Genomic DNA, 13147 nt, shown 5'->3' on the forward strand with positions numbered 1-13147 from the left:
CTGTGGCGTCAAAGGAAACATGCAGCAAAGACATATATACAAAAGGCAGCACACAGTGTCGGCAGCATTGGTGGCGAGTGACGTGAGTATCAACCAGCGAGAGTGTAGGGCTGGTTAATACCTGCCACACTTGTCATGCAGTCTGCAAGTTGAGTGACTTGACGTGTTCCAATTATAATCAGCTTGTGGAGCCAAGTGTTTGTTTCTTATCGTTCAATGAAGCGATTAGTCAGCTGAATGCACTTAATTTGTTAAAGAGACAGACAACACCTTTATCTTGTGCATCCCAGCGGAAGAAATCTGGTTTAATAAAATGAAAACAACTATAGATTTTTTCTGATTTGTAAATCATTCATTCATTTTCTGAACCGCTTTATCCTCACTAGGGTCGCGGGGGGTGGTGCAGACTAACCCAGCTGACTTTGGGCCAGAGGGGGGAAACCCTAAATTGGTGGCTTGACAATCGCGGGCCACAAGGACACGGACAACCATTCATACTCACACTCATACCTAGAGGGTAATTTAGAGTGTTCAACCAGCCTACCATGCATGTTTTTGGGACATGGAAGGAAACCGGAGTACCCCACGTAAGCCCGCGGAAAACACGCAAACTCCACACAGAAGGGACCTACCTAGGATCGATCCCTCGATCCCAGAACTGTGAGGGTGACGTGCTAACTATTCCACAAAGGGCCGCAGTGGGTGCGGGTTTTCATTCCAACCCATTGAGAGGGCACCTTTTCACCAATCTAGTGTCCTACCAGTGCAATCAGTGGATTGCAGTCAGGTGCTTCTTGTTTTCTGCAGAAATCTCATTGGTTAAACTGTCAGTTATATAGGTTGGAACAAAAACCTGCACCCACAGCGGCCCTCCAGGACCCATCCCTGTGCTAACCACTCGGTCAACAAACAATAATTATTAACAATAATGGATAATTTCTCCATTATCTAGGTAAAAATTTGCACTCTTAAATAGTTTGAGCAACTCATGAAGGTCACTTATACTTGGTGTTGTCTGTCTCTTTAAGTGTTTAAATCTTCTCCCATGATTCAATAAACCACTGCAACGTGATTTGCTACTAGCTTGTTTGAAATAAGTCTAAAAAATCTAAAAACGTAGAATATTGTGGCGAAAGGCAACCTGAAGCGAGGACCGATCGCTGCGACGTGTCGGTTGAGGTTACTATTGGCTCCGCCCACATTGAGACAGAGTGACCGCTGGAGCAAACTACAGAAGATCTCCACCTGGTCGGCACTGGAATACTTGGCTATCTCGAACCGCTGCACCAAAAACTGGATACCAAGTGATGAAGAGGATGAGTTGAAGAAAGGAAGAAGGTGAGATTGAAATGGGGTCACAAGCCAACCTCAATCCAAATGTGATGTGGGGTGACATCCGGTGGACAGGGGACAGGCTGACTCTCCTCGGACGCCGCCAGTGGGTCAGCTTCACGCTGGGTTTCAGAGAATAAGCCCATCTTTAGCTCCACTGTCATCTGCCATGCACCCGCCATCTCCCGCATAAACTGCAATGGAAAAGTACAGTAGTTGGGCGCTTTCTTTCCCTATTTAAAAAAAAAATTGAGTCAATTTTTAATAGTAGTAATAGTATTGAGTACTCTTCTAGTTTTCCAATCCGAGCCAGCAATACTAAACGAAAGAAAAATATCACTTTCAAAGTCACAGATCACGTTTCATTTCATTCATTCATTCATTTTTTGAACTGCTTAATCCTCACAAGAGTCGCGGGGGGTGCTCAAGCCTATTTCAGCTGATTTCGGGCCAGAGGCGGGGAACACCCTGAACTGGTGGTCAGCCGATCGCAGGGCACCAGGAGACGGCGCGTGCGGTCGATTGGTCACCGCGACAACGGGTGACCAAAAGACCGGCGACAAAACAAGGTAAAACAACACGGTCTACGCATCAATAAAAGCCAACAATGGCCATGAGCTGTTTCACCGAGCCGACGTCTGAGTGTATAAGAGTTTGTATGTACATGCGTTGTCCCTTTAAGAAGCTACATCAGTCAGGGTCTTAACAAGTTCTCCAACAAAAAACAATAAAAGTCCGGGAAATTTGGAGCTTTTCTTTAGCCTAATAATTACTAGGGCATTAAGTATGACTAAATAGTAATTCGCAGTTTGTATTTAGGGAATTTGAGCAACGATTTAAATGGTAATTATCAATAAGCTTCCGGGCGACCAAAAGACCGGCGACCAATCGACCGTGTAACGGAGACGGACAACCGTTCACACTCACACTCATACCTATGGGAAATTTTGAGCGTTCAATCAGCCTAAGCAAGACTTTCTTCTTCCTGGTGAATGAAGAAAGTCTATTCTTCATTTGCTGTTTCGGGTACATGAAGCTTGGATGTGACTCAAATTTTGGCTCACAACACAAACCGTTAAAAAAAAAGTAAATAATCGCATGTATGTCAAGGTAACAATGTGACAAGGCTAGATTTATTTTTCTTTTACCGGCACTTCCACGCCAACACGTGCTGCCAGCAACCATTCCCAGCATGCAATGGCTGTTTCCATGCCATGCTCGGTGAACATCTTGAGAGGAGACCAGCAGAGGTGGTGAAGCAGCTGTGGGTCACATTCTACATGCAGACACACATCAAATATCATTAGTGTTCCCAAAAAATCCTTAGGAATTCTTATTTTCTTAAAGAAAAAGAAACTTTCCAGAATTGTCGCATTTTTCGAGAAATTCTTTTTTTTTTTTGTAACAAAAAGGGTATACAGCAAGCAAATCTCAAAAATACATATCAATTTTTCTTGATTCTAACAAAAAACATTATGTCACTTGCTAAAAAATATGAGTACAGGTGTGGGTTTTCTTCTAAAATTGCTTAAGAAAAATGACAGTCATTCCAGAATCATAATTGGTGTAAAAGGTTAGCATCACCCTCATTTTTAAAAATCCTGACCTGCCGATCCCAATTGTCATCTATCCCGATTGTTTTTTCATAAAGAACACCATACACCTTAAAAATTTCAATCTATTGTGTTTTATGTAAAATATTGAACATTCTTAGTGAAAACTGGACATGCAGTGGTTTTCTAAAAATATTTGAAGTCCAAAGGTTATCTCTCCAAACTACAAAATTCTAATTTCCACGACCAAAAATTAACATGCAGCAGTATGTTGCATCATAACATGCAAAGGATAAGATTTAAAGCCGTTGATAAATACATTTTCTGGAGAAGAGAAACACTAAAAAATATCAAGTCTCTTAAGTCTTTCATTCTGTCTTTAAACTAAATACCATTTAATTCTGCCATCTAGCACCTGCCAAATAATTACCACACAGTGACAATATGGGATGCCAATACAACATATGAAAATACAAAACAGGTGCACATATATGCTCATATTAACGACCACCAATGTCAGCCTACTAAATGCTAGTGAGCTACAGTGGCTCATTGACTTCAAGCACCATTGGCGAACAGAAGATCGGTGATATTTTTAGTGATTGACCGATCACCGATCCCCCCCAAAATGTAGCCAAATAGGCCCCAATCGTTTGGCCAGTTAGTGTCTAGCCCCTCAGTGTAAATAATAATGAACAACGAACCATTGGTGCTGATGAGCAAGGCAGCCAGTTTGAACATGGCCTCAGTGAAGCCTTCGGGCTGGGCAGAGTCTAGAGCCTCTCCCATCTGCTTCACCATCAAACGGCCCAGGTCTTGCTGGCCCCGTGCTGCCTGTGCAAAGTGGGTCATACCTGAAACCTACAGAGAAAAGAGAAACAATCAGCACCAGCTTTGAACGTATTATGGTTATAGATGAGCAGTCTACTGACCTCTCCGGCATATCTGTTCCTCAGGTTGAGGGAGGCCATAAAGTTGGAGTAGTCCTTCTTCACACATGCTGGCCTCTCGTTCAACTGAGTGGACTGCGGGGGAGGGAGCATTACAATTAATGACATTGGGAATTTAAAAAAAAAAATGGCAAGTCAAACCAAAATAGCCAACTTCCAATCACATTTCCTCAGAAAAGCAAACGACACTTCAGTTTAACCCAGCATGCGTTGCAGGGGCCTATCCCAACTGACTTCAGGCAGCAGGCGGTGTACACCCTGAATTGGTGGGCAAACAATCACAGGGCACAAGGAGAAGGACAACCATTCATACTCACACTCATAACTAGAGGTAATTTAGTCTTCAATTACCCCGAAATGCATGTATTTAGGATGGGAGAAAACCCACGAAAGCCCGGGGAGAACATGCAAACACCACACACTGACGACCCACCTGGGATCGAACCCTCGACCCCAGAACTGTGAGGCCGAAGCCCTAAGCACTCTTGCGCCGGGCCGCCCTCCATTTGTCCAAAGCCCTATTATTGGATCTTTAAGTCTTTATGTGTGCCAGGAGAACTGACATCACAAAATGACTATGCTTTATTAGGAGTGTCATTTTTTTGTAGGGAGACATTTTTTCTCCTAAAAATTTTGAGTCATCGTTTTTCACATGAAGATCATTTTTATATACTCACCCCAAGTGTGGTGCTCTGCCGGTTGAAGCCGGCGAAGTGCAAGATGCTCTCCGTAGCCATGGCCAGGCCAGTGTGCTGCGACAGACCAGAAACCCAGTTCTGGTGTTTGTTCAGGTATTCCTGGAAAAGACAGCAATTACATTACCAAATATTCATTTCCACAAGAAAATGAGGGCCATGAATCCATGACTGCTGTTACCTGCAGGTGGGATTTGGTAACAGATGGAGCCCATTTCATGGCTTCTTTCAGGATTTCTCCACAGCGAGCGGCAAAATCCTTTACGATGCTCTATAATCAACCAGATGAACAAAGAAGCTGGTGAGGGTAATAGGAAAGAATGATTGAGCTGATAAGATGTATCATTTGCAATGTCCAGGTCTTTAAAAATGATTACCGGCTTTCCTGTCAATTCTCTTTCTCATTCCTTTTTTGCATTGTATGTCCTGAATGCTTTCAGCCCTGTCAACTCAGTTCTCTTATTAGGAGCTTATTAATAGTGGTACCGTGACTTCCAATGAAACAATATGCACTGTAATTTTCAGACTTCAAGTCCCTACTTTTTTTCCACAACCCTACCAAGGGACATGATGCTACTTTTGCTGTCATTCGTATGTTTATAATTTGTACCAAAACCAATTGAGTTTACTCATACAGTGGTGCTTTGAGATACGAGTGACCTGACAAAAAAAATAAAAAAGCAGCAGTTCCCAATTTGAAGAATTACATCGTGTTTTTTATATTAAGTATAAAAAAAGTTTATAAAAATGTCAAAATTCACACTGGAACTTGCAAGCGGAAGACAGGGGATAAAACCCTAACCCTCTTCGTCGCTGGATTGGGTGGCACTCAGCGCTGAAGAAGAAGAAGCGATATTTCATCGTAGAATGACGCTCGAATATTAAAGACCGAGAAGGATAACCTATTGCCATTTCCTGGTTTCTTTGGATTACAATTCACGCATATTACCTGTGGAAAAACAGTAAAACGAGCCTATTCCAGCTTTGTTTGGATTTAGAATTGTCTAGAAAATGCCTCCTAATCGCCAATGAGCCCAAGAAAGAATGAGACATGATGAGTGGCCGAAAAGGGCGTAGCACGCCATTGCAGCATAAATGAATAAAAAAGCAGCAATTCCCAATTTGAAGAATTTATAGAACTTGCAAGACAAGGTGTCACTGAATGTTAGTAAAAGCTAATTGTTATTTAACCTGATTTTTTCATTGTCAGGTTGAAATAAAACAAATGGAATGAAAATAAAAAATGAAACCCCTCCCAAAAATTTACCTCCCGAGCTTCGTACGTATCAGGGACCGTGATCCTGTACGGAGTGTCAGGAATATCGTAGTAAGGTTGGTCCTTGTGGATGTCCTGCAGCAAGAATGTTGAATGTGAATGGGTTCAGCATTATATTCCAAATGAATTTGTTAGCCTAATGGCTGGACCTCACATGTCACAATACAATTTTAAAAAAAATACCAGTGTGCTCGTGACTTTTTTTTCTTTATGCCAGTGGTGATTTTGAGTCATACAGGTTATGATAATTAGCTATTGGATTGTTTGTGTTTTTTTCCTCAAACTGTTCAAATAAGACTATGGCTCTCTTCTATAATATATATAAATAATAAAATAATATGTACCCGTTACTTACAGCGCTTAGCGAGAGCGAGAGTGTCTGCAAGATGTCCAGCATGGTCTTCAGCACACGGCCGCTCCATAGCAAGTGCGGGAAGCTAAGAACAGAGCGAACAAAGACAGTTTGAAGACGAGGCGGGTAGACAGCATTTGTCTCGTTTGTCCATACTCACGTTTCGGCCAGCCCGGACAAATATTTATCAGCCACTCTCCGGATCCTCTTGTGGATGTGATTGAAGTTGACCAGCAGAAACTGAGCGTGGCGCTCCAACTCCTCTTCGTGCGCTTTGGTTTTGGCCTGGAAAATGAAATATTTCATTGATATCAGTCTGAATATCAGGACGTAAATGTGGCCAGTGTTCGCCGGGTTCGTCACGTCAAACAAAATTAATCCATTAACATCGCATGTTCAGAGAAAGCGAGTCATTTTCAACAATGGCTGCCATTTGAAGTGAGAGCCCTGGGACTGTCCCATTTCAAATTGATTGGACATCAACTGCAATGGCAGCCAATGGGTGGGATAAAAGACAGCAACAAAATCTTACTTTCTCAACCATCATTTGCAGGAAGACTTCAAAGACTTTGTCGCTGACAGCGACCACACACTGCATCATGCCTGCAGTTAAACAACAAAATACAAGAACCATTAACATAAAACACATGTTCCGTGATTTAAAAATATAGGCTAAAATATAATTTTTAATCTCTGTTTACCAGATTTGTCCTTCTGGATGGCTCGGTCTTCAAAATAGCGGAACATAACCTGAAAGCGTTCTGAGTCCGATGAATTCAGCATCCTGATGGGGAACAAATGTGACTGTAACTTTAGGGTCTGGGGCTCAAAGGAGCAATATGTAACAGTTGCACTTCAATTATTCATTAAATGGCCCTAACGTTTCAACGGAGATTAAAGCAACGTGATTTGGGGGAAATAGTTCTGGCACGGTTCTCAATGGTAAAATAAATTTTTGCATTTTAAAAGTCGGCTAGCAGCCCGTAAATCGTGTAATGTTTTTAAATTCTGTGTTCAAAACAGATATACTGCCCTTTATCAACCAGTCAATTAAGATACAAATTCTTAATCCTCATCCAGGTTGCCAGAGCTCCATAGGGTTCGTAAACTAAGATTACAGAAATAAGACAAGGATGTGCATATACGTCTTGCACTAATACTAAAAGTATGTTTACTTCTTCCACAAGAACGTGTACTTAATTTTACCCAAGTATGTATACAGGTCCATGAAATTATAAGAACTTGTACTACAAGTCTGTGTTTTTGCATTTACTTAAACCACAATACTGTGTTCCTTCACCACTTCGCGGCAAAAAACATTTGCGGCTTCAGTACATCGCGTCTTTTTTATATTAAGTATAAAAAAAAGTTTATAAAAATGTCAAAATTCACGCTGAAACTCGCAAGCGGAAAACAGGGGATAAAAAATGGCAGAAGTCTTATTCGTCGCTGAATTGGGTGGCACTCAGCGCTGAAGAAGCGATATTTCATTGTAGAATGACGCTCGAATATAAAAGATCGAGAAGGATAACCTATTGCCATTTCCTGGTTTCTTCGGATTGCAATTCACGCACATTACCTGTGGAAAAACACTACGTCGAGCCTATTCCAGCTTTGTTTGAATTTCGAATCGTCCTTGAAAATGCCTCCTAAGCGCCAATGAGCCCAAGAAAGAACGAGACATAATGAGTGACCGAAAAAGGCGTAGCACGCCATTGCAGCATAAATGAATCTACCGTGCTTTTTACCAAGAAAGAAGAAGCGAACATTCGGAAGATAGCCATAATATCCTTTTCCAGGGACACTAAGCAAGTAGTAACCACTATGAAAAAAAAAGAATGACCAGCATTTTGTACAACGCAACGCAGGTACGTGTACTTAAATCACAAGTATTTGGACTTTTGTGTACTTGTAATTAAACAAGTGTACTTGCATGTACCTAAACTACAAGTATATGTACCTGTACTAAAAGTACTTAAACCTACCCATGCAATTTGTCCAGAAAAAGCATTTTCTAATCACTGTTCGAAATGCAACAGTGGTATGATAACGCAGTTTGATTAGCCAATGCGAAGCACTTATAAGACAGCCCAAAGGCAAAGGGGATGGCAGTCAAGTGAATATTTTGATCCTGGTAGCAGTACCATACCTGTCAACCTCTGCCGATAACTGCCCTTGCAAATGATTATGATTCCCCTTACAAACCCCAAAAAACCTTACAAACACTGTACGACTCGTACGGTGTTTGTAAGGTTTTTGGGGGGTTTGTAAGGGGAATCATAATCATTTATAAGGGCAGTTATCGGCAGAGGTTGACAGGTATGCAGTACCATTTTTGGCAACTCATCTTGCATACAGTATATTGCTCCTTTGATAAAATGTGTGCACTCACCTCATGTATTCCAGCCTATAAACAGACAGCAGATAGGTGGACATAGCAAAATCCAGCTTGTTGATGAGCGCGGCACCCTCTGGAGGCGGGTCCAGAAGGTTTATAATGGTGCTGCGCAGCTCATTTAGCTCCGCCTGAGTGAGATAGGTAAAGTGGTGTCAATGCGTACCAGAGATACGTTTGATTAGATTTCGATTATGTTAGCCCACCGGCGTGACCGTGTCGTTTTTGAGAGCAGAGTTGTACTGCAGCTCGGAGCGGAGAGGCTCGCCACTCGGAAACGTCAACAACGGCGATTTTGTGCCGATCTCGCATACGCCCTCATACCACTCTTCAGGCCACAGACCTACATCAATGTGGGTGGCATGGCAAATGTTTTTCCCCGAATACAAATAAAAGAACTAGTAAAGTCTTACCAGAGCCTTCCACAGCAAAACCCATGACCACCGAGTAGAGCCAGAAATCCCTGAAGAGCTTTTGGAGGCGAGGTTTGGCTTCCTTGATCGGTGGCAACCTTTTAGTTAGCTGAAAGGAACCAATATGATTCAACTTCAAGTAATAGTAGTTAGCAAGGCCAATTGGTTTAGTAAACTGTGTAAATTACTGTATCTTTTGATACAGTATTACTTTACACATCATGAAGATGAAGTTAGAGAAATTCGCTCACAAGTTGACACTTGGGGTATATATATTTGCTTTGTGCGGCAGCAACAAGGCAGGAGTTGTACTCCTAATTTTTACTTCCGTGTAGTTTTGGCCATTTGTGTTGTGGGCAATTGGGGTGTGTTAGAATGTTAGAAATTGACTGCTAAAATACCTGCAAGTAGTGCTGTACCATATGTTGATATATATATATATATATATATATATATATATATATATATATATATATATATATATATATATATATATATATAGCTAACCAAATATAAAACTTTGTATGGGCATTTTACCGATCTGTTGTCATCATTGTCTGTTCCTAAAAATAGACCAATTGCGCTGCAATCTACCTAAATGGGATTCCATTTGTCATAGTAGTATCACCACTTGGCCTAAATTTGGCCCTATGTCCATTCAATAGTTAGCATGGAAGACAGTTGAAAATAGCCGTATTCAAACCGAGCAAGGTATATAATCCACACAGAACACAGGCAACACAAGTGGTTCCAATATGGATACTAAATGCTTTATAATGATATTATGCGAACATTAAGAATGAATAAAAACCACTAACAAGTATTAGTGAATAATTAGATATTTTGTATAATTACATATTTTTTACCAATAATATACTGTCACTGTGATGTTCCTCTCTACACTGGATGATGTGATTTTGAAACACCACTTGATATTTTTTATACTTCAACTTAATGTGAATTGAAAAAAATAAAATATTGGGGGTAAAATATGTCATAATTATTGTGTTACCTTTTCACTAAATAATTATAAATGTAATATACTGTTGCATATCATAATGAAGCCCATGTGATCAAGATTTTTAAACAAAGCAATACCTGCAAATGGTCAAACCAACAAAAGCAACATTTATTACTTAGAAGATATCAACCTTTAACAACTAAACATCTTACCACTGCAATGACAGGAATAAGGACGCCCAAGTTGCCAGCACTACTCGACGCCTGCATGGAACAATGTAGAATAAAATGTTATTGGAAAAACTACAAAAGATATATACTTAACTATCGATGACGTTACAATACACTTGTACAAGTGTGTATGTTTCTTAAGAACTCAGTAATAACAATAAAATCGTTTAAGCGTCTTGAGACACGATCAAATCAAATTGGACCTTGAGAGCCGGGCCTTTGTCCGCCGCCCGCTCACTGGCCCTCTTCCCCTCCAGGCCCAGTTGGACAAAAAGCTCCAGCAGGTTGACAAGCAACTCGTCCACCATCTGCTCGGCCTGCATGTTGGCCGCAATGTTGCCCAGAGCGTTAATGACGGCCAAAGAGCAGTGTCTGCACACATGACACAAGAGTCATCCAAGGCATCATCAATGAATTACCGTATTTTTCGCACTATAAGGTGTACTCAAAAGACTTAAATTTTCTCAAAACACAAGGCTGTGCCTTACAACCGATGCGCCATACATATAGATGAATACTGGTTAATCAAGATACTGTCATCCTTCACGACTTCGTGGCTTCAGTACATTGCATTTTTTTAATTAAGTATCCAAATAAAAAAATTTCATACAAGTGTCAAAATTCACATGGAAACTTGATAGGAAGATAGGAAATGAAAAATGACGGAAGTCAGGGCCTCCCTTCTTCTTCGACGCAGAGTTGGGTGGCACTCTGCGCCGAAATTTTGCCATAAAAGAATGACGCGCAGAGTAATAGAAAAGGACGTCACCTTGCCTTTTCCTGTTTTCTTCAGAAAAAAATTTGCATCGCGCACTTGACCTCGTAGAGAAAGACTACACCAAGCCTATTCCAGCTTAGTTGAGATATTGAATCGCCATTAAAAATGACTACCAAGCATCCTGCGTCAGCTAAGGCATCCAATGAGCCCAAGAAAAAACATGACAGTGACCAAAAAAGTGAAGTTGCTAGTGATGATGAAGGTGAACAGTAAGTATGCCCATGTAGCACGCCATTACAGCATAAATGAATCTACCGTGCCATAGATAAAGAAAGAGGAAGCGAACATTCAGAAGACAGCAACGATATCCTTTTCCAAGGACACCAAGCGAGTGGTAACCGCTAGGAATAAAACCATTGTTAAGATGGATGGAATGTTCTATCGGTCTGGAGCTCGGACTGTAAACCAAAGCCAAGACCTCATACAATATCTTAGCTCCTGACGACGGTGAAGATGAACCTGAGCCTAGTACCAGTGCCGCTCATGGGCCTCGTGGTATTATTGCAAGCAAGGGCTGCTCAAAAGCCACTCAACCCACCTGATTGATGAGGACCTCATCGAAATTATGCAATCGGGGAGTGAGAAGATGGTGATGGAGCAATTGACAAAAACAAGGATGAAGACCATGGTCTTACTTTGAGAAATCTGCAGAACTTCGATATGGCGTGCAGTTTACAACAACGGGTCCAGATTAATGACAACATGGTCAGAGCCATCGCATTTGCCGATCGTTTTGACAGTGTCATGTCCTTGTACAGAAACATATTTTTACAAAAAAAGAAACAGCAGTCACAAATCAACTCCCCATCACCCTGTTCCTTGTGCGCCGAAAACCTATCGTAGAAGCTCCTCCTGCTGGCTCTACGGCGCCCCGTGAAGATTACATCATTGATCCAATGCCTCTCGAATCTGACAAAGAGGAGTTGGACTAAAACTCCCAATAATCTGTTTATTTTTTTATATCAAGCGGAGAGGAACTATTTTCACTGAGTATAGCATTAAAGTATATTTATCATTTTTTATAGAGTTTATATTTAGATATTAACACATTAGTCTTTTCATATGCTTTTAACTGTAATATTTAATAAATACACTTCATAATTGTACTTGTGTATTTGTAATTTGTATAGGGGCAAAAACATGTAGTATGCTAGTAATAACTGGGTTGATGCTACTTTGTGGGGGGGTTTTAGCACAGCTCCAACTGTGCAAGGGTGATCAAACTATTTTTCTCCAATATGTACTTTTCAAGATGCCAAAATAGCACAGTCTACCTTTTTTTCCACAGACATTGGAAAAGTTCAGCAGTTATGTACGCTGACATTCTCTAAAACACTGCATGATGCAACGTAGTATTTTCAGGTATGCAGGTTTGGTCACAAGAAATTTACAGTCTCTAGGTGAAAATACAATTTGGTGTTAATCCCTACAAAACAACACTGGACAATGTTGAACAAAATGGCATTCCCATTGAAACAAAGAAAAAGCTAAAGATATTATCTGTATGGTTTTGCACAAATTCAAACCTAATAATGTGGCGCCAAAGTAATAATTCATTTGTCTTGGCCTGAGCACAAAAACAGTGATTGAAAGATTTTCCTTACCTTCCACAGTCCACTACATTGTCATATGCTAATGCACATCACCCACCAAGTTAGAACACAGATCAAAAGTCATAACGTCACAAATAAAGTAGAATTTAAAGTTGGTGAGCCTTGGCTTGTGCAACTATTTCCATTGGTGTTATTGTTTAACAAAACTATAATTATTTGTAATATGATGAAAAAGAAAAGGTTTCAAATACAGGTTAAACCCAACCTGTATCCATGGTCCTTGTAGTCCTTGGTGGAGTAGACCATAGAGCTGGCCTTCACACTAATCTGCTGGAACAAATTCCACACTTCCTGATAGATGTATTGCTGCATAGACAAGAGACATTAGCACGTTAGCTCTTTGGAAGGAGCATGGGGGTTTTGAGTAGAGACACTTGCATTGCCCGTGATGACCATGCAGCCCAGCTGGTCAACGATGAGTACATCAAGCTGGGATGGTGGTTGGCAGAATTTCTGCTGTAGGATCTGCAGGATGGGTTCCATTACACGGGGAGTATCCCGCAAGGCCACAGCAATATGGCCCAGAGCCCGGATGGTGTGGTCCGGAATTAAATGAGCATCCCTGACCGATATGGAAGACGAAGCATGAGTTTGGATTT

The 13147-nt window shown here is 41.0% G+C and overlaps 1 protein-coding gene across 2 annotated transcripts in view; it reads right to left on the minus strand.

Moving 5' to 3' along the window:
• The window catches only part of pi4kaa (phosphatidylinositol 4-kinase, catalytic, alpha a), a 44173-nt gene that overhangs the window by 21245 nt on the left and 9781 nt on the right, over positions 1 to 13147 (minus strand). For both annotated transcript variants that reach the window (XM_077611219.1, XM_077611218.1), the window contains exons 16-34: positions 12927 to 13110; positions 12754 to 12854; positions 10361 to 10529; positions 10140 to 10190; positions 8967 to 9075; positions 8760 to 8896; positions 8551 to 8684; positions 6860 to 6942; positions 6691 to 6761; positions 6319 to 6443; positions 6162 to 6243; positions 5798 to 5881; positions 4712 to 4801; positions 4513 to 4632; positions 3818 to 3910; positions 3590 to 3746; positions 2481 to 2608; positions 1368 to 1526; positions 1142 to 1293 (exon numbers count right to left, since the gene is read on the minus strand). In XM_077611219.1, coding sequence (XP_077467345.1) covers positions 1142 to 1293; positions 1368 to 1526; positions 2481 to 2608; positions 3590 to 3746; positions 3818 to 3910; positions 4513 to 4632; positions 4712 to 4801; positions 5798 to 5881; positions 6162 to 6243; positions 6319 to 6443; positions 6691 to 6761; positions 6860 to 6942; positions 8551 to 8684; positions 8760 to 8896; positions 8967 to 9075; positions 10140 to 10190; positions 10361 to 10529; positions 12754 to 12854; positions 12927 to 13110 — 2229 coding nt within the window. The remainder of the gene's footprint in view (positions 1 to 1141; positions 1294 to 1367; positions 1527 to 2480; positions 2609 to 3589; positions 3747 to 3817; positions 3911 to 4512; positions 4633 to 4711; positions 4802 to 5797; positions 5882 to 6161; positions 6244 to 6318; positions 6444 to 6690; positions 6762 to 6859; positions 6943 to 8550; positions 8685 to 8759; positions 8897 to 8966; positions 9076 to 10139; positions 10191 to 10360; positions 10530 to 12753; positions 12855 to 12926; positions 13111 to 13147) is intronic.

This window comes from Stigmatopora argus, chromosome 10 (assembly GCF_051989625.1).
Source record: "Stigmatopora argus isolate UIUO_Sarg chromosome 10, RoL_Sarg_1.0, whole genome shotgun sequence".
Lineage (NCBI taxonomy): Eukaryota > Metazoa > Chordata > Actinopteri > Syngnathiformes > Syngnathidae > Stigmatopora > Stigmatopora argus.